Source organism: Prionailurus viverrinus, chromosome A2, assembly GCF_022837055.1.
Source record: "Prionailurus viverrinus isolate Anna chromosome A2, UM_Priviv_1.0, whole genome shotgun sequence".
NCBI classification, from domain to species: domain Eukaryota; kingdom Metazoa; phylum Chordata; class Mammalia; order Carnivora; family Felidae; genus Prionailurus; species Prionailurus viverrinus.
In genome coordinates, this window is record NC_062562.1 from 119,772,331 (window position 1) to 119,794,163 (window position 21,833).

The 21,833-nt window shown below is 40.2% G+C and overlaps 1 protein-coding gene across 1 annotated transcript in view; it reads right to left on the reverse strand.

The window, feature by feature from the left end:
* Positions 1–21,095, reverse strand: part of HIBADH (3-hydroxyisobutyrate dehydrogenase) — a 111,579-nt gene extending 90,484 nt beyond the window's left edge. Inside the window, exons 1-2 of the mRNA XM_047849608.1 lie at positions 20,780–21,095; positions 8,283–8,443 (exon numbers count right to left, since the gene is read on the reverse strand). Of these exons, the coding sequence (XP_047705564.1) occupies positions 8,283–8,443; positions 20,780–20,870 (252 nt within the window). The 5' untranslated portion in view covers positions 20,871–21,095. The remainder of the gene's footprint in view (positions 1–8,282; positions 8,444–20,779) is intronic.
* Positions 21,096–21,833: the final 738 nt, after the last annotated feature.

A 21,833-nucleotide genomic window follows, 5' to 3' on the forward strand; every position in this document is an offset into this window, starting at 1 on the left:
GTATGGCAGAATTATACCTAATGCTTTCTTTTCGTCTTTGATGTGCAGTTGATGAGAGGGAAAGAATGGGAAGGCAGTGTGTGATTTCAATATTGTGAGCTACAAGTGACCACAATCCAATTTTCCCTAGAAGACTATTAGCTCCTAAATCAAATTCTAGATGCAGTTTTAACATAATTTCCTAAGTCCTATTTTAAAATTGCAGGCGGTCAAGTATCCTAGCATTCTGTATATTAATATCAAATGATAACATAAAATACCTCACACCCCAAGACAAAAAAAACAGATATTCTCTCCCTTTCAGTGTTTCATTCTAAAGGCAATATGGCATTTTAGAGTCTACAGTGCAGCACATTCAACATGTACATTTTGATACCTCATCAGGATTTGCCCTAAAAGTTCTGAAAGAAAAATTTTTTTTCCACGCAATTACGAAGAAATACCCCAGTTACGTAAAAACCTTTCCTACGCCCAAACAAATGCTGAGATTCAAAAGAAGGAGACTCTTTGCTGGCAAACGGTTCACGTGTACTCAAGAAAAACAGCTCAGGGAGATGAGTATAAAAAAAGGAAAAGCTGTAGGAGTCCTATTTCTCTACTCCTGGACTGCATCAAAAAGACGGGTTCCACAGACAGCCTCCTCTGCTCATCCCTCCTTGAATGAAGTAATACAAACAGTGCAAGACAATGGCATACCTTTCAGTGGCCTTTCCTTCCATGATCAGCTCCAACTCTCTTGATCTTTCAGGGACTGCGGTAAGCCCCGAGGTCTAAGAGTCCATTTCAGACTCTCCCTTAGGAATTCGGTGAGTCTCTTCCATTGAAGGAAAGTCGATTTCACCTAGACAACTCCTTGAGAGGTGCCCTCAGGGACACCAACAATTAGTTCACAGATCTAAATGTACTTCACACCTCCAAGCTTCTCATACCCATGAACTGGCAGTGCCTATTCATGCAACTGCCAAGTGCATGGGGTGCCCAATCAGCCCCCCGCATCCCTAGCATCTGCTTCTTGGGATGCCTGGGTTGCCAGAGTACTGCTAACCCCTCAATTATATAGGAGAGTGGTGTCAAAGCTCACAGGTCCGGAAAAAACACACAATGATACTGATAGCTGGAATGTCACCACTGCACTGGCCACAACTGCTCCGTATCTAATGACTATCTACATTTGGTACATTATAACAGTCTCTAATTTGCACTACAGAAGGCGTGTTTATCAGACATACAGACAGACATGTGTGTCCAGCTATTCAAATCATCTTGATTTCCACGTGATGTCTTCAAGCCTCTGAAATAATTGACAAAATTTGGCCATGACTCAAAAGCTGGGGGGCGGGCGGGGGGGGGACGACAAACCTTGTTGCCAGTCTGACACTAACCACAGAAGTCTTTAGGAGCCAAACTAATTAGAGTCCCTTCAATTACATTTACTAATTGAGTGGATAAGCAAAGACAGCATGGATCACTGAAAGGAACACTAATTTGGGAAGCTAGAGACCCAAGTTTAAATTTTTTTTAATGTTTATTATTTATTTGAGAGAGAGAGAGAGAGGGCGACAGAGGGGCAGAGAAAAAGGGAGACACAGAATCCAAAGCAGACTCTAGGCCCTGAGCTGTCAGCACAGAGCCTGACAAGGGGCTTGAACCCACCACCCGGGAGACCATGACCTGAGCCGATGTTGGATGCTTAACCGACTGAGCCACCCAGGCACCCCAAGAGACCCAGGTTTAGTTGCAGCTCAGCCACTAAGCCAATGTGTGACTTTGTGCAGATAACTTAACCTCTCTGGCTTCAGTTTCTGAATCTACAAGAATAGTGATTTGGGTTCTCTTCAAGGGTTTCTATCCCAGAGTAGAAAGGAAACTTAGGCAAAGAAATTTTCACATTTAGTAACCTTAGGTTCTTGGAAGGTATAGCCTCTGTGGAAGAGGCTGGATAGGCTGCATCTACAGTGGTCAGTACAAAGGTCCAGCATTATTAGCAAGATGCTTCTACACCTCCCTGTCTGACTCTGGGCCATGGCTCTGCCCTGCCATAACCATGTAGACAGATCTCTTGCTAATTCCAACTGCCTCACTCTTAAATTATTATGAATTAAGGTGTCTCTATTTTTCCATTATCTCAATTTTAAGTATAGGAGAGTTGTTCCCATGTGTATCACAATTATCTTTAGTCTTTAAGAATTTTTGTCGCCTGGGAATGCAAGCTGGTGCAGCCACTCTGGAAAACAGTATGGAAATACCCTACGACCCAGCAATTACACTACTAGGTATTTATCCAAGGGATACAGGGGTGCTGTTTCGAAGGGACACACGCACCCCAGTGCTTATAGCAGCACTATCGACAATAGCCAAAGTATGGAAAGAGCCCAAATATCCACTGATGGATGAATGGATAAAGATAATGTGGTATATATATACAATGGAGTATTACTTGGCAATCAAAAAGAATGAAATTTGCCATTTGCAACTACATGGATGGAACCGGAGGGTATTATGCTAAGTGAAATTAGTCAGAGAAAGACAAATATCATATGACTTCACTCACATGAGGATTTTAAGAGACAAAACAGATGAACATAAGGGAAGGGAAACAAAAATAATATAAAAACACGGAGGGGGACAAAACAGAAGAGACTCTTAAATATGGAGAACAAACAGAGGGTTACTGGAGGGGTTGTGGGAGAGGGGATGGGTTAAATGGGTAAGGGGCATTAAGGAATCTACTCCTGAAATCATTGTTGCACTATATGCTAACTAATTTGGGTGTAAATTTAAAAAATAAATCAGGGGCGCCTGGGTGGCGCAGTCGGTTGAGCATCCGACTTCAGCCAGGTCACGATCTCGCGGTCCGTGAGTTCGAGCCCCGTGTCAGGTTCTGGGCTGATGGCTCGGAGCCTGGAGCCTGTTTCCGATTCTGTGTCTCCCTCTCTCTCTCTGCCCCTCCCCCGTTCATGCTCTGTCTCTCTCTGTCCCAAAAATAAATTAAAAAATAAATAAATAAATAAATAAATAAATAATAAATCAATTAATTAAATTTTTTTTAATGTTTTTTAAAAAAGAATTTTTGTCGCCTATTTCTCTGGATTTAGGTTCATCTGTATGCCAGGACCCATCAATGGCATGTAATGGTATGTAATGCATAGAAGAAGGGATGAACTAAAGACAAAATCTGCTTTGCTGGATTGGGGGAAGGAGGGAGGATGAAAGCATGAAGGCCCAGAGTAATCTAAAGGAACAGCACCTCCTTTTCACATATCCATCGGAAGCAGACAACTATTCACTCCGCGTTTTTTAATCTTTCCAAAAAGAAAAGCATACTGTTACTTCAAAATTACACTACACTTGAAAAACTGACAAAAACAGTTTGTGCCTACATCTTGAAACATTTGGTCAACCATGATGGAGCCCACTCAGCAAGAGGCTTTTAAAGTTCTCATTTAACAAGAACCGAGTGGATGCCAGCTTACATCCCAAGAGAATTACTTAACCAAACATGCTCGGCCTTACAACCCAGGAATAACAAGATGAAGTTTCCAAGTTTTTAAAGAGAAAACAAAAGAAGAGACCATCTAATTAAGCCTCGTTCATCCAGCAGAAAACGCACACAGAAATGATATAAGTCCCAAGCCTTTTGGCATAGATCAGCAGCATCTCCAAGGAAATTCCTAGACAACAAAAATGAAAATGAAGCACAAGTCGTATGCCCTTGATGCTACTGCTTAAAAACAGAAATCGGTATCTTTTGCAAAATAAAAGTGGGACGGAAGGAACAGACCAGAATATATCCTTAACCTGGGATGCTGTCAACTCACTTTATCTCCTAGTTCGGTTTGAATTTTTTCCATCATTCTTTCATTTAAAAATATGTCTCTAGCTCTCTTCCAAAGCACTCTGGACTCGGTGAGGACACCAAGGTGGTAGAGATATAACAACCACCATAACGACAGCAAAGACAGCACTTTCTATGTGTCAGGTTCTCCAGGACCAAAGTCACACAGCCAGCATATAGTAGAGCCGAGATTTAAGCCCAGGCAGAGCTTAAACCCTCCAGGGTTTATATTTTTATATCACTGAATTCACAATTTATCAATTCATGATTTCTAACATACAAAAGCTTGATAACTACCATGGGTTACATTCTCATAAAAGATTCTAAAAGCTGAAATGATGTATCATTGTAGGTTAAACCTGAGTTTCCAACAGAAATAGGGATATGATAAAAGGATATTGAAAGAGGAATGCCCACATTTTTATGGAAATGACCACAAATAACATATTTAACCAATTATAAATGCCCTTTCAAAATAGGTCAACCTTTTTTTATTTTATAAATTTTTTTTTAATGTTTATTCATTTTTGAGAGACAGAGAGAGACAGAGCGTGAGCGGGGAAGGGGCAGAGAGAGAGGGAGACACAGAATGTGAAGCAGGCTCCAGGCTCTGAACTGACAGCACAGAGCCCGACGTGGGGCTCGAACTCACGAACCGTGAGATCATGACCTGAGCCGAAGTCGGACACTCTACCGACTGAGCCACCCAGGCGCCCCAAACTTTTTTTATTTTAGTGAACTCTGTGCCCAACGTGGGGCTTGAACTCATGACCCCAAGATCAAGAGTCGCATGCTCTACCGACTGAGCCAGCCAGGCACCCCTAGAATAGGTTAACATTTAAGGGCACAAATACATTAATAAAATACCATCAAACATGTCAAAGATTTTTATCATGTCAAGTTTTTATTTCCTTCATAACCCATCTAGGGTTCCTTCATAACCCTTCTACCACTAGCTAAGGCTTGAAGCAGGATCAGAACATTCTAAAGCATTTCTTCAGCTGATACAGCAGGTGTCCATCTTGCACCTTGAGGAGAGGGGTGAGCCGCTGAGCAAAGCAGAGACAAGAGGCAGACAGAAAGGTATCTGATTACACCCGTGCCCAAAATTCGACTGTGCCTCGGACCACTAGCCCAACTCTGAGGTTACATCAAATGCCAAATCCCCACTTTTTGCTTTTTAAAAAAGAAAAAGCACTTCTTCGAGGAAATGTCCAAAGATCGTTAGAACCAGCTGGTTGCTTTCTGATCCAGATATCTCTATTTTGGGACTTTCTCTCCCTGCAGATTTCCCACTGAAAGCACAGTCAACATTAGAAACCAACTAGCCAGTCTGTGCAATCTTTGTGGGGGGTGGGATGGGGGGGCGGGGAAGACTTGTTTTCTTTGGCTGCCATTTTATCAGCTTCACCTGATACAGCAATATTGGGAGAAGGGCAGGGGACACGTGTTCTCAAAACGGAAGCGTCAACACAAATAGGCTCTGAACTGTTGAACCATTAAACCTTCCGTTACACTGTTGTGCACGGCGGCAAGAAGTTTCAAGATTTTCACCTACATTTTTCCATCCCGTTCCAGATCTGGCCTTTGCTTTTTTAGTAGCAGAATGAAACTCATTTTTTCTTTTGCCCAACATTTTACAAATTTAAATACAGCTATGAAATAATAACACTGACACTTCAATATACCAGAACTTATTCGTTCATATTAACATTACCTTTCAAAGTAGTGCTCTTAGGAAATCACACTTGTTCAAAGGACACTGCCACCATTCAAAATGTTGTTTAGGCTGCCGGCACAAATCACTTATCAACAACCGTCTTCATTTTATTATGGCATGGTATTTTCCTCTCAGGCCCAAAGCTTTCTTAGCTTTTATCTTTCTCCTTTCTTTCACCGAAGTTTCACATTCTCCTACCGTCCACTGCTCTTACAATCAACACTCAGAGGACCTCACAGAGCCAAGGTCTTAGGGGAACCTGAGATGTGAGGGAGAGGAGATGTGGGAACAGAGCATTCTCTCTTTCGGGCTGTTGCCTCAGTGTGAACCATCCACAGAACTTTTCCCACCGTGTGCCGGGGGCAGGGATGGGAGCTACAGACAAGAGGCTGAGGCAAGTCTTCACTCTTCACTAATCTGGGAGGAGTAGCTGCCCAGAATCCATCTTCTTTCCTTCCTCACACCCACTTATGTATCTCAAGGAAGGGAGGGGGGGGGGGGAGGAAAATCCAATGACTAGTCTCTGTCCTAGAATCTGCTCGTTTCTATTTAGGGATCTGAGAGATCCTGTCTCTGTGACTTTCATTTCAGTCTATGCCATTTCTGTTTGGAGGTAAGCAAAGATTATCTACAGTACTTTTATAGTTCCTGTGTGAAATGAAAGGACTCTTAACAGTTAATTATTCGTTCCTCATCAAAAACTGCTTCAGTACTTTATTAAAGTCCAAACACAATTTTAAAGAAACTCCCTTGTCATATTATTTAGTCTGGCCACCTGAGACGCACCTAATACCCTGCCACATCCAACTCAACCTGTTTCATTCTCCACAGCACTACGTGCACGGCTAGAGTAGGTATACCACCTGTATGTGCTGCCCTAACGTAGAAATCTCTAGAAACCTAAACTTGCTCTCTGCATAAGCATTACATTTCTTAGCATTTCCATCAAGTCGATCATCCAGAAGTGAGCTGTTTAATTTTATTTTTCGTCTCGCTGTTTTCTGTATCTCTCAGGAAATTTTTAGTATTCTCCCAATTCTGGGATTACACTCAGCCCTTAGTTACCACTCTACAACTTGTACAAGAATTTCCTTCATATCTCAAAAAACAAAACTCCAAATTCATGTTACTAATACATGATCTCCCGTCACGTGAGTTATTGATAAACTTTAACAAATCCAAATGAGACCTGACCAGTGGATGCTACTATCATCTAACAGGATATATTCTAGTCCAAATATTCTTGAAACGATAGCCTAAAAACATAACACTAGAGGTCTGTCCTAACTCAGCTCTGTAATCCATTAGGGCACACAGTGTTTCTAGGTTGTCTCCTGGTTTATGGCCAATAACATATTTATTCATAAAGTGCTGCCATAAAATATTTATGAAGTACATTCACATATATTCTCTCCTTTAAGCCTCACACTCTAATGACACAGGTTGTCCACATTCCCATTTCACAGATGAGGAAATCAGCGGAGGTGAACTAACTTGCCCCCACTAAGACAGCAGGGAAGTATCTAAGCTGGGATTCAAACTAAGTTTCCTATCCCTAAGCCTATTTTTTCTTTATTGCGAAGTTATTGTTTTATTTTAAGTTTAGTCTCAGGTTAGCTAACATACAGTACTATCCTGGCTTCAGGAGTAGATTCCCATGATTCGTCACTTGCATACAACGCCAGGGTTCATCCCAAGTGCCCTCCTCAATGCCCATCCCCCATTCCCCCTCCCCCCCAAACCCCACCCCCATCAACCCTCAGTTTGTTCTCTGTATTTACGAGTGTCTCATGTTTTGCCCCCCCCCTCTGTTTTTATCTCATTTTTCCTTCCCTTCCTGTATGGTCATCTGTTAAGTTTCTCAAATTCCACATATAAGTGAAATCGTATGATATCTATCTTTCTCTGACTCATTTAGCTTTGCATAATACCATCCAGTTCCATCCACGTTGTTGTAAATGACAAGATCTCATTCTTTTAAATCACTGACACGTATTTCCATTGTGTATGTATATGTATATACACCACATCTTCTTTATCCATTCATCAGTTGATGGACATTTGGGCTTTTTCCATAATTTGGCTATTGATGATAACACCTAAGCCTATTCTTGTCCTAAGATAAATTATGCCCTCAATAACATAGGAAGCTATTTCCACCAAACTATCTGGTTTCACAGCACAGTCCATAATGCTACTGAAAGAAAACTAATACAGAGCCAAAGCAAGCCCCTTTGACCTAACCTGGGAAACGCTCCAAGTCACCTGCCCAAGAATAGATCCCCCTCAATCTTTGTTGCACACCTGGATGTTGGATCAAAGTTAACAACAATATATATATATATATATATATATATATATATATATATAACAACAATACATAATACATATAAAATTAACAGTGAAATAGGTTTACAATCCCATTGGGTATACTCCTAAGTTGTCACTTATTGAAACATACATTTATTTTTAATTTTTATTTATTTTTTTAATGTTTATTTATTTTTGAGAGAGACACAGGGCAAGCGGGGGGCAGAGAGAGCGGGAGACACAGAATCTCAAGCAGGCTCCAGGCTCTGAGCTGTCAGCACAGAGCCTGACGTGGGGCTCAAACCCATGAACCATGAGACCATGACCTGAGCCAAAGGTGGACACCCAACCAAGCTATCCAGGCACCCCTATTTTTAAACATTAAAATCTAGAACAAATATAAAGAAAAGGCCTTACCTGTTCACCTGCATCTTGAAACTCTTTGCATGCATCAGGGAACACATCATAAATAATGAGTGGATAGCCATGTTTCATGAGATTTTTTGCCATTGGATTCCCCATGTTGCCCAGTCCAATGAATCCAACTGGAGTCTTAGATGCCATTGACCTAGAACACACTGATTTCAATAAATTACTTTCAACAGAGGCAGTGACATTTTTTTATTGTAAACATTCATTCCATATCAGAAAGTCAATTGTTTTTATTTTGTTTTAATGTTTTTTTTTATTTTTTTAAGGTTTATTTATTTTTGAAAGAGAGAGGGGGTGGGCAGAGTGAGAGCTGGAGATGGGCAGAGGGAGAGACACAGAACCAAAGCAGACTCCAGGCTCTGAGCTGTTAGCACAGAGCCTGACACAGGGCTCGAACTCACGAACTGTGAGATCGTGACCTGAGCCGAAGTCAGATGCTTAACCGACTGAGCCAACCGCCCCTATATGTTTTCTATTTAAAAGAACTTTTTGGGGGGCGCCTGGGTGGCGCAGTCGGTTAAGCGTCCGACTTCAGCCAGGTCACGATCTCGCGGTCCGGGAGTTCGAGCCCTGCGTCGGGCTCTGGGCTGATGGCTCAGAGCCTGGAGCCTGTTTCCGATTCTGTGTCTCCCTCTCTCTCTGCCCCTCCCCCGTTCATGCTCTGTCTCTCTCTGTCCCAAAAATAAATAAACGTTGAAAAAAAAATTTTTTTTTTTAAAAAAGAACTTTTTTGTTAAATGCTAGTTTTAACTAATGATCTAATCACATTTAAAGACATCAACCATGGGGGCCGCCTGGGTGGCTCAGTCAGTTAAGTATCTGACTCTTGATCTCCGTTCAGGTCATGATCTCATGGTTTGAGAGTTTGAGCCCCACAAGGGGCTCTGCACTGATAATGTGGAGCTTGCTTGGGATTCTCTCTCTCTCTCCTTCTCTCTCTGCACCTCCCCTGCTTCCTCTCTCTCTCAAAATAAATAAGTAAACTTTAAAAAATAAAGACATCAACCATGTACGGACACACTTCTTATTTAGTTCTGCAGGAAACAACTACATAGTTTTAAGCACTCTCTCCTGCTTTCTACCTCTATAACATCCCTTTATCATTTTTAACAATAAATTTTAAAAGGTGATCATTTCTAAAATGTTAAGTACTTTAACTATTACATGAAGTATTCTAGATTCCCCATATCTATATTATCTCCTTTAAATGTGTATGAAACACTGAAGATATTCAATAAAACATCTATCTTGGACAAGGTCCAAGAATGGAAAAGTTTTTTACCTTCCTACACCCACATTGATGGAAACCACCCCCTTCGACGGTATTTTAAGAATCTTAGTAAAATGTTAAACCCAGGAGAATGTATTTCAACTAAGTCACCAGTTTATGAATTGGGTTCCAGGAAAGAAGACAGGGATGCTTCCATGGGCCTTAAATGGCAAGGGTAACAGTTTCAGTGGCTGGGGTTAACAACTCCATGCACTTTCAGAGGAGTGGCATTTCCATTTATAGGAAAAAAAATTGTTTTTAAAGAGCTGCATGCAAGTTTTGTTTCAGTTGATTTTTTTTTTTCACAAAAGGCCTTTTGAAACCATACTGGGGCACACAATTCAAAGTAATGCCTTTTGAAAGAGAGAGCAAAGGGACTTTGCATTGCCATGAAAACATCCTTAGACACTCTTTCTTCATTTCTAGATTTAGGACTCCACTCAACAAATATTTACTGCATGAAATACTATGATAGAGTTCAAAGATAGACAGAAGCGAGACACATACAGTCCTTGCCCTCGAAAAGCTCCCAGACTACTGAGAGAAGAAATAACTCCACTCGCCCCTTCCCTGGTCATTCCCAGCTTTATTTCTCCTGTCTCCCAAAGACTCCCATGATAAAACTGTGTAGCGTACCAACTAATCACTGTCACCCTTTCAGTTCCAGGTCCTCTCAACTGATGAATCCCTGCTCTTCCTTCAATTTAATCTAAACGCAATTAGCCTGACTGAAAGCAAATTATTTGAAGCCCTCAAGCTTAAGAAGTAGAGGTCTTCCGGGGCACCTAGCTGGGTCAGCTGGTGGAGAGTGTGACTCTGGATCTGGATCTTGTGAGTTCAAGCCCCACATTGTAGAGATTACTTAAAAATAAAATCTTAAAAAAAAAAAAAAAAAAGAAAGAAAAGAAAAAGAAATAGAGGTCTTCTTGGGTTAGAAGCTTATTTAATTCCTACACTTGATGATTGACTCTAACATTTCTGTTAAATATGGGCATTATTCTTGTGCAGCATCACCTTAGCAGTGCTAAGTTTAACACAGTGGGGATAATAGGAGTCCTGTGTCTGACTTTCTGGTCCACCAGGGGTTCAATGACAGAGAAATGACACCTAATTGAAATTTTATTTTGATATTAAATAGATGAGAAGTATACTTTGTATGAGAACTCTAACACTGATAACTAATAATGCTAATAACTATTGTGCCACACAATGGTATTAAGCTTAGAAAGGTGTAATTTAACTACAAACATTAGAAATTAGGAAGACTGTGATTTGTAGACAGTCCATTTAACAGGCACCTCACTCTAGGTCAAACAATAAGTATGGCAGAACCACAATTCATTCACACACTCAACAAATATGAAGCAACTCTCCGATGTACCATGCCAGATGCCACAGGAGACACAATGACATACAGTCCTTGCTTTCAACAAGCTTAAAATCCAAAAGGAGATAAACTACGTACATGAACACTAATACAAGAAAGTCAAGGATGAAGTATAAAAAACAGTGCTGACATAATGGAGAATTCATCTGGTTGGCACTTAAAGAAGACAGCAGTTGACCTGAGTATTTTAGGATTTCAAATGGAAAGGAGAGTAGGAAGGAAGGGAACTCCATATAAAAAAGGAACATGAGTATATGCAAGGAAATAGGAAAGCCAAGAAAAAAAAATTAGTAACAGTAAACATTAATATTCTTGGCAATTTGATTCCTTTCCAGATACTAAGCACTTTATAAATAGCACTGTCATCATATCTTATCATTATGCCTTTCAGTTGAAAGCCGTGACACTTAGTGAATTTAAATAAAATGCCCAAGACCTTACTAAACTGCAATGCCAAGACTCAAATCCAGTCAAATCTGACTCTAGGTTCTTCACTTTTAACCACTGTATGACACTGCCCTCCGTTCTTCCTAGAGGATGCACAAAGAAACAAAACAACAAAAATTAAGATTGAAACAAACAATGCAACCATAATGTGGAAGGCTGGGAAGCATGCTAAACAATCTGACTATATTTTGTAAGCAAGAAGCAGTGCCACAGGGAGCAATCTCGTTGACACTGTCGGCCTTAGCAACATTTTTCTAGATATGTCTCCTCAAGGGTAACAATAGCAAAAATAAACTATTGGGACTAATACAAAGACTAACATAAATATAATAGTAATACTACTATAGGTCGGTCTGTGTCCATTTGAGCTGCTATAACAAATATACCATCGACTGAATGGCTTAAACAACTAACATTTACTTCTCACAGTTCTGGAAGCCAGAACATCCAAGATCAAGGTGGCAACAGATCCAGTGTCTGGAGAGAGCCCACTTCCTGGCTTGTATATGGCCATCTTCTTATATCCTCAAATGGTACAGAGCATAGAGTGAGAGGATGAGCTCTATTGTCTCTAAGGATACTAATCCCATTCGTTAGTCTCCACCCTTAGAACCAAATTACTTCCCAAAGGTCCCAACTCCTAATACCATCACATGGGGGATTAGGATTTCAACATATAAGGGGAGGGGGGGGGCAAACATTGAGTTCATAAATAAGGTCAGAGTTAATAAAAGATGGTGGTCATAGAAAAGACAGAAATGAGAAATATTTCAAGATGTTTCAAAGAAGTAAAAGGACATAGCAGTAGATTGGATTATGGACTAAAATAAGGAAAAGATCAAAGGTGACAGCAAGAAAATAATGCTATCAATAACCTAAGTGGAGAAATCGAAAAAGGACCATCTCCATTTTAATTAAAGTAACTGTGAACTGTCGATGAGCTGAAAGATGTCCCACAGACTTAGAAATATTATAACTAATTATAATCATCTCAGAGATAGAATGGGAAAGAGACATATTTGGTAACAATCTGCTTTAAGGTGAGAACTGAAATCATGGCAGTTGATAAAATTGCCAAATGAGAGCAGAGTTAAAGAGACTGAAGAACAGGGGAGCCTGCATGGCTCAGTTGGTTAAGCGTGTGACTCTTGGTTTCAGCTCAGGTCATGATCTCATGGTCATGAGATCGAGCCCCATGTCAGGGCTCTGAGCTCACAGTGTGGAGCCTGCCTGGGATGTGTATATATATGTGTGTATATGTGTGTATATGTATGTATGTGTGTGTGTGTGTGTGTGTGTGTGTGTGTGTGTATACATATATATACATATATATACATATATATATATATATATATAAGAATGTCAACATTTAGAAGTCAAAAAGAAACCAACCCTGAACTGACAAAGATATTAAAATTAGAGGACAAGAATATTAACAGTTGTAAGAACTGTAGTTCATATATTCTAAAAGTAGAGATAAGAAGATACAAAAAGACCCAAAATTGAATTTTGCAAGATGAAAATGACCATGTGTAAGATGAAAATGATTGGGGCGCCTGGGTGGCTCAGTCAGTTAAGCGTCCAACTTCAGCTCAGGTCATGATCTCACGGTTCAGGATTTCAAGCTCCACAACGGGCTCTGTGCTGACAGCTCAGAGCCTGGAGCCTGCTTCAGATTCCGTGTCTCCCTCTCTGTCTGCCCCTCCCCGACTCGCACTCTATTCCTCTCTCTCAAAAATAAATATTTAAATTTTTTTTTTAATTTTTAAATGTCCAAATTTTATGAAAACTATAAATCTTCACCACAAAACTCAACAGGTTCAATGAACCCCAACAGAAGAAACTTAAACACAGCTATACCAAGATACATCATAATCTAAATGTTCAAAAGCAGCCAGAGGAAAAGATATTATATACAGAGGAACAAAGATAAGGCAGATTTCTTGTCAGAAACAAAGCAAGTGAGAACACAGTACAGCATCATCTTTAAAGTACTGAAACAACTGTCAAGGTAGGAATCTATCCAGTGAAAATACATAACTACAAGTATTTGTGTACGTAAAGGGACAGGAGGAAATCTGGAAGAGTGTTGACTATGTTCACTATCTTGATTGAGGTGATGATTTCACAGGTAAATACATATGTCAAAACTCATCAAATTGTGTACTTTAAATATGTACAGCTTATTATAAGTCAACTATATTACAATAAAGCTGTTTTTTTAAGTTTATTTTTATGTATTTTGAGACTGAGAAAGCATGAGAAGGAGAGGGGCAGAAAGAGAGGGAGGAGAGAATCCAAAGCACGCTCCACGCTCAGCACAGAGCCTGCCACAGCTTGATCCCACGACCATGAGATCATGACCAGTGCCAATATCAAGAGGCAGACACTTAACTGACTGAGCCACCCAAGTGCCCTGCAATAAAGCTGTTTTTAAAAAATCAACATGTTTACAGAACAAACAAGACAATTCTCAAATAAAAGATATTAAAGTGATACATCAACCAAATGCAATGGGTGAAGTTTGAACGGATCATGATTTGGAAAAAAAGAAACGAAAAAGCTATAAAAGATACTCTTCTTAAGAAAATTATGGAATTTTAAATACGAACTGGGTATAAAAGCATATCATGGAAATGCTAATTATCTTCAGTGATGGTTTCGTTATGGAGAAGACCATCCTTCTTCTACGGAGATTCACCCTGCGTTATTCAGGTTGAAGTGTCATGATATCTGCATTTTACTTTTAAATGATGCAGGCAGGATATGAATATATTTGGAAAAAAATAAAGCAAATATGGCAAAATGGTAGCAATTGTTGACTCTAAGCAAAGAGTACATAGATATACATGGTATTATTCTTTGAATGCTTCTGCTTGAAACTTTTCATAATAAAACAAAGGGGAAAAAAACTTAGCATATCTATATGGAAAAAATACCACAAACATGACAAAATAGAAATAACTAGGAAAAACACTTGCAACACAAAATAGACATAGCATTACTTTAGTTTATATGCAAACAGCTCTTTAAAATCTAGAAGAAAATTATGAGTAATCCATTTTTAAAGTAGACAAAAATCACAAAATAACAACAGAAAATATGTAGATGACAAAATTTTAAAAGTACACTCAATTCTGTCACAATTGGAATACTATAAAACAAAGCAATGTAATACTGTTTTTCACTTATCAGATGAACAAATTTCTTTCTCTGGTAAGACTACTAGCAAGGAAGGACTGAAGAAAACATGCACACACACTGCAGAATTACATATGAGGCTAGCTTGCTGGATGGCAATTTGAAAAAAATGATCTACAACTGAATTTTATTATGAAATTTAAATTTAAAATGCATGTACTCTGTCGGGCTCTGTGCTGACAGCTCAGAGCCTGGAGTCTGCTTCGGATTGTGTCTCCCTCTCTCTCTGCCCCTCCCCTGCTCACGCTCTGTCTCTCTCTCTCTCTCTCTCTCTCAAAAATAAACATTAAAAAAATTTTTTAAAAAAGAAAAAAAAACAAAATGCATGTACTCTGAGGCAGTAATTCCACGTCTAGGAATTTATGCTATACTGAGGGCTCAGCACAGTTTTTCTTAAAGGGTCAGGTAAAAATTCAGCTTTCTGGGCCAAGAGGCCTATGTCACAGCTATTCAACTCATCCACTCTAGTTTTAAAGCAGCCAGAGACAAGCTATAAACAAATGACTGTGCTTGTATTCCAATACAATTTTATTTACGAAAACAGGGGCCCAGCTATAGGCCATGATTTGCTGACTCATACTACATATAAACTCTGAACACAAAAATGTATTTTATCGTAGTATTATCTGTAACAGCAGAAAAACTGTAAACTAAAAACACATTAACAGGACACTTAATTCATTAAAAACTAAATATACATTAAGAGGACGCTTGATAATCCACAGAAAATCGATACAATGACAGATTATACAGATGTTCAAAAGAATGTGTTATCTAAAAGTATAATGAAAAATTCTCCAGGATAGGTCATGTAGCCAAAGAAAGAGAAAGAGCATTATACATAATAACATGCCATGTACAAGGAGAGAAAAGAATACATATGCATTAACTTCTACTAAATTTCTGTAAGAGTATGTAAGAGACAGTAGTTACATCTAGAGAGGTAGAATGATGGGTCAGAGTTAGAGAAAAGACTATTTTTTACAATCTTTTGAGTTTTTACCATGTGCATATAACTTTTGTAACTACTTTTATAATAAAGTAAAATAGATGAATCGGCATATAATGAGTGTTTAATAATGTTATATCAGTGAATGACTAGAGAGAGGTTTCATCAAATGGGCATATGGGGATAAAAGTCAGTTCTGAAGCAATTACAACATAAAGATTGTGATAAAGTAGATCCAGCAAAGATAATGTGTTACAGCAACCATTGAACATTGCAGGTTGACTCTCTAATATCCCTTCCTCCCAGACCCAGGGTCAAGTTCCAAATAACCTAAGCCAATCATGGGACATCTAGGTGGCTCAGTCGGGTAAGAATCCCAATTTCAACTCAGGTCATGATCTTGTGGTGTGTGAGTTCAAGCCCTGCATCAGGCTCGCACTGACGGTGTGGAGCCTGCTTTGGGTTCTCTCTCTCTCTCTCTCTCTCTCTCTCTCTCAAAATAAATAAATAAGCTTAAAAAAAAATAACTAAACCAATCATTGTGATGCCATCTCTCTACATCTGGCTGGTTCCACAGACTGACAGCCCTGAATAAAATATTTGGAAATGCTGTGAGTAATCTGAATATGGAAGAGAGAATGAACTAGAAATTAACAAAAGGATTGTATCTAATCAGCAAATTTCTGTGACTATCAGTAACACTACTTAAGTGGCAGCCAAGAAGAACACAGACCACAGACAACAGAAGTTACCCAGAATAAGAGCAGGAGGTGGAGAAAAAATAATACCCAGAATGCTGTTAAAGGCATTGCTGAAATCCCTGATTATAAATAAGTCTGAAGTCTCAGCTGGATAGAGACAAACCTAGAGAGGGACTTAACGAAACGAGGGAGCAGAAAAGTGTCTATGTATTTGGGGGAAGAAAAGGGGTCACAGGACCAAGTGTAAGGATGATGATATACAGCATGTTGGTTAACAGAATGGTGGGGGGGGGGGGGGGGGGATATTAACCAGAAGACTAGTTCAACTTTTGAAACATTGACAGTATAGCAATTTCTAGCAATGATATTTTAGATGAGCTGAAGTGGAGTGTTGATGTAAGTGGTTCAAGTTGAGGCCCAGCTATGGCCTCAGTTGTTCTCTTTGCTTGGAGCAAAGACAGAAAAGGAGAGTATAATTATATGATTTAATGTCAAAAGAGAAGAGAGTATTTACTGATCCTATTTAAGAACTCTGAATTTAGAAGACCTAGGTTCCTATCTAGGCAAGGTCACTTCTTAGATGTGTGCCCTTGAACTGACAAGTTACTTAACTTCTCTAACTAACCATTAAGTTTTATCAACAAGAGTAACTAGTTCAGGTTACCTGAAGATACTTAAGCACTGCTTGAGATAATACATGTAAAGCGTCAAATGGTGACTGGCACATGAGAGTCAATAAGTATTTGTTACTTTCACTATCCAGTAGTCAAGCAGCAGCACTGGGGTACAAGTCCTAGGCCAAATTCCCATTTTGCCTAGCAGGTAAGGAGGGCCAGAGTGTTAGAAAAAGGGATAGAGAGTATTTTAGGGGATGCTCTCTATCTAAAGAAGCTCTTAGTTAAGATGAAGCATCAGGAGTGCTCAGACAATATTTATATATGCTTCCGGGGTGCTTGGATAGCTCAGTTGGTTAAGCACCTGATTCTTAATTTCAACTCAGGTCATGATCTCACGCTTCATGGGATCAAGCCCTATATCGGGCTCTGCGCTGACAGCACAGAGCCTGTTTGGGATTCTCTCTCTCCCTCACTTTCTGATCCATGCCCGCTCACACATGTGTGTGTGTGTGTGTGTGTGTGTGTGTGTGTGTGTGCGCTCTCTCTCTCTCTCAAAAGAAATAAACATTTTTTTTTAAAAAAGAATATGCTCCCAAAAAGGTAGAAATTCAAATAAGTATAATAGAATCATTACCCTAAAAGCTTTCAAACTTAAATAATATATCTTCCTTTAAATAAGCCACACACATCAATGTGTAGAAACAGCAGAATTAGACCAAAGCTATAATCGGGCTGGCAGAAAATCAGTCAACACGATACACAGGTGACATTGGTTGAATGATAAAGAAACCAGCTACAAAATTTGGCAACATTAGTTTCTAAATCCACAGATATAAATTTATAAGTTATGTTCTTTTTCTCCAGTGAGACAGGGGCAAAGCTATCCATGTCTTGGTAACATTCAATACTACCAAAAACCAGGCTACTCTAAATTTCAAAATGCAAAAATTGAAGAAAACTGGAAAATATGAAAAGTATCATGGTAAGGGGAAGAGCTTACCTCACTACACAAAAATAACCACTATTAGCATTTTGCACAGCCCTTCCAGTCTTTTAAGTGCAATTCCTCATTATATTGTGAGATTATAAGGTATACACGACTTTGTATCCTACTCTATCACATGATATTATGTCAGAACTATTTTATTTGCTTTAATACTATTACCAAACTAAGGGTGGTGACTTACTCTACAAAGACCTTTATCATTTCAGTCAAGACATTTTAGAAATACATATCCTCCCTACGTAATCTCACCAGCCTAAGGTCCAAGGACAACACGGAGCTTTTCAGAGTGTCATGTACAACCCTAGAGGTTTAAGGGGAAAATGCCACATATTTCATTTATAGTATGTGTTCCTTTGAAAATAGAGAATATTTTGAAATTGAAAACCGAAAATAGATTTCATACATACAAAAAAGAGCCAGTAATTTTAAAAACTTATTCCCATTTCTGCACATGATGCTGGTTAATTTTCCCATTCCACCTTTGGTTAGGTGGTCATTTTAAGATGACCTGATACAAATTATTTTTCCATGTACATGCTGATGAGTCACAATAAATACAAAGGACCTATAATTGGGAGGGTTTTTTTTAATTTTTTTTAACGTTTATTTATTATTGAGAGACAGAGAGAGACAGACCGTGAGCAGGGGCGGGGCAGAGAGAGGGAGACACAGAATCCGAAGCAGGCTCCAGGCTCTGAGCCGTCAGCACAGAGCCCAACGTGGGGCTCGAACTAACAAACCGCGAGATCATGACCTGAGCACAAGTCAGACGCTTAACTGAGCCACCCAGGTGCCCCCCAAAACAAAACTTTTTAATAAATGGTGATAAAATAGTAATATATGTACGGCTTAATATTTCTTTTATTTTTCCTTTTTGATGCTTTAAACATTTTAAAATTAAGATATGCTATTAATCGGGAACATTTAGGTCTTTTTTTTTTCTTTTTTTTAGTAAATAAATTGTATGGATCTTTCCAATGGTATCATCCATGATATAACCATCCTAAACATAATATGGAAACAAGTATCCCACATAATTCAGAACACTAAATAATGTTACTATTTGAACATGTTCTTTTTCTTTATGTCCCTAGACTCTAAATTTGCACGTAAAACTTTAAAAAAAAATTTTTAAGACTTCAATTTCAAAAAAAAATTAACATAAAAGTAAATTTGGTAAAGTTAACAGAAACATTTAAAACAATTCCACTGAGTAAAAACAATTGTTGAAGTTTTAAGTAATCACCAAAAAATGAAATATTTAAAATTTATCATCAATCTATATTCATACACCTTTGGGTCAAAGAACCTAAAGAACAAGATTATATGCCTAGCCAGCATTGTGAAGTAGACCCATCGAGTTTAGAGGCAAGTATGACAGTTTTAGGCCTCCGGCCCTTTTGAAAGAACTTTCATAACTCTAAAGGGTACATCAAAGGTTCATTAAAATATCATTAGAACACCTTGTAAAACCACTAAACAGCACATATGTCTTCCCTGGCTAATCAAAACTGAAAGAATAGCACATTCATGTGAAAACTGATGCTACATTTAGTACTGTGGAGAAGTGACTAATATATATACTTTTTAAGTATCTCCAAAGTGGGAGGCATTTTTTTTGTAGCTCAATACATGCATGTTAGCTCAAACAGTGGTTCCACTCAAGTTTAGCCGATTCTGTGAGTTTGTATCTTGTTACCGTGATTCTGTATCAGACATCTGTTCTCTTGAATCACATGGAGCCTGCCTGTCTCAAGCCAGATAGGAAATTCACTGTTCTTAGGTTTTACCCAGCGGGAGGAAGGGGAGCTATTAAGAACTAAGTTCCCAGCCTGCTACAGTTTTAAGTGATCAGAAAAAATTAATACCAAGGCTTTAAAAAAAAAAAAAAATCCTGGGTATAAAACTGCTCAACGATGCATTGTTAAAACTCTCAAACTCTTACTGAAAGCATGAATTTTAAGAACTATTACTGCCACTATTTATTACAATGGCAGTATCCCCACAAATCAACCAATTTTTCAATTAGTAGAACTGTGTAGTAGAAATGCAGGAATGAGGAAGAATGAAGAAGAATCAAGAACTACTTTCCAAATCCTGCTGCGATGCCCTAATTCATTCCAGCTCTTCACCAGAAAACTGACAAAGATTCGATCTCTGAGGATCTAAAACCTGCCTCTTCCTAAGCCGATGATTAGCCGTCATAACTTAAAATGGTATGCGGGGGAAGGAACAGAATAGCTTCAGGCCAAAATTTTGAGGACGCTGAAAGTGTCTTGGTTAATAATTTGACAGAAGTGCAAAGAAACGGCGGCAGGGGCGGCCCGCCTTGCTAATCAAAAGTGACTTAAAACTTTACTGGACTTGTCACCTGGTTTGTATACACAACCACTTGTGTAAGACCATCCTACGCGATTAAGGTGGTTAAACAAAAATCAAGCCCCGATGCCAAAGGTTCGCCTGCCAGGGTGCACCCTGGTTGGGGGTGGGGGGGGGGGGGTAGTTGAAAGGTCAACGGGAGCTGTAAGCCCAGGAGTCGCAGGGGTAGATGGCCGGTCGCCCTTGGGGTTGGGCCCTCCAATTGTCCTCGGATTCCTAACTCCAAAAAGCACGCCCCGGAGCCAAATTCTCCTCCCTTACCCCCACCTCTTCCCACCCCTTAAGTCTCGAAAAAAAGACGCTGAACGCCAATCATCTGGATCCCGGGCGGGGGTAGTGGGGACGAAGCACTAGCTGTGCGAGAGGTAGCCGCAGAAGAGGCCAGGCCTTGGGACCAGCCAAAATTGGGGGTTTTAAGCCCGGATCCAACCGCAGCGCCTCCCGTGAAAACACCTCTTCGGCCGTCAGGGAGCGAGAAGCGGCCAGCCAGAGGAGGGACTGGGGGAGAAGGCGCGAGGTCCTTACCCACTGCAAGGCTGGCCACTGCCGGACGCTGCCGGCGGCTCCAAAACCGGAGGCCGGAGGCGGCTCCACGGAGCCGTAAGGAGGCTGCCATGCTGCCCGGCCCCCCGCCTCCCCGCGGTGACCTCCGCGGCTCCCGGCTCGCCCACTGATTGCGAGTGTGCGCGGCGGAGCGGGCGGGATCCGCCGCGGCGTGGGGCCGCGCGCGCACGCGCTCTGCAGTTCGGGGTCGGCACCCACCCGCGAGGGGAGGAGCGCGACGCCGAGAGGCGCGGCCCGGCGAGCCAGGGGTCGTCAATCCGCTTATGAACAGGGGGCCAGGCCAATCAGATTCTCGGGTCCCCTCTCTTCGCTAACCACCAATAGGAAGGCTTTTCGAGCCCCACCCACATCAGGGGCCTGGCCCCGCCCCCTAGCTCCTCCTTCCTCTACAGACAGCGGGCGCGAGTCTCCTTGTTTATCAAAACGCAGCGGGTGTGTGAGAGGCGGTGACTGCCGCTCACTGCAGCCTCCAACGAGCTCTTGACCTCGCAGAACCGCCCCTCGGAGGGTGTAACGGCGTGAGTTGCTTCCACTGAGACGGAGACGAAATTTTAGTTCGCAGCTGCTGCAATTTTTAGGCAAGAGCAGAAATTCCTAGCTTTTCTTAAAGTATAGGGACCCATGTTTAACTTCAGTAATTTGCGGATCTCCTGATGTTAGTATTTGTATTTTGAGCATCTGTTCGTTGAGGAACAACAGAAATCTACCATAAATGTAGTAACTTTTAAATTAATTTGATTTTATTTAACACAACAGTTTCTCCATAAATTTGAAAAAGAGTAGGAAAACAAGTTGGGAACCTTGTTCGCTTTGAAGGGTAGAATTACTGGCAACTTGTACTCTCTGATATGTATTTCTCTAATGTTTGAAAATTCTGCATTTCATAAGCAAAATCTAAGGATAAATGAAAATCCAGAAAGTTGTCTAAATGTGTTTGGGTCAAAGAGAGGTATTTCTTCACTCTTCTGCCGGTGTTTGGTGTACATATTTGAATCTTGGGACCCTTTGGCAATAA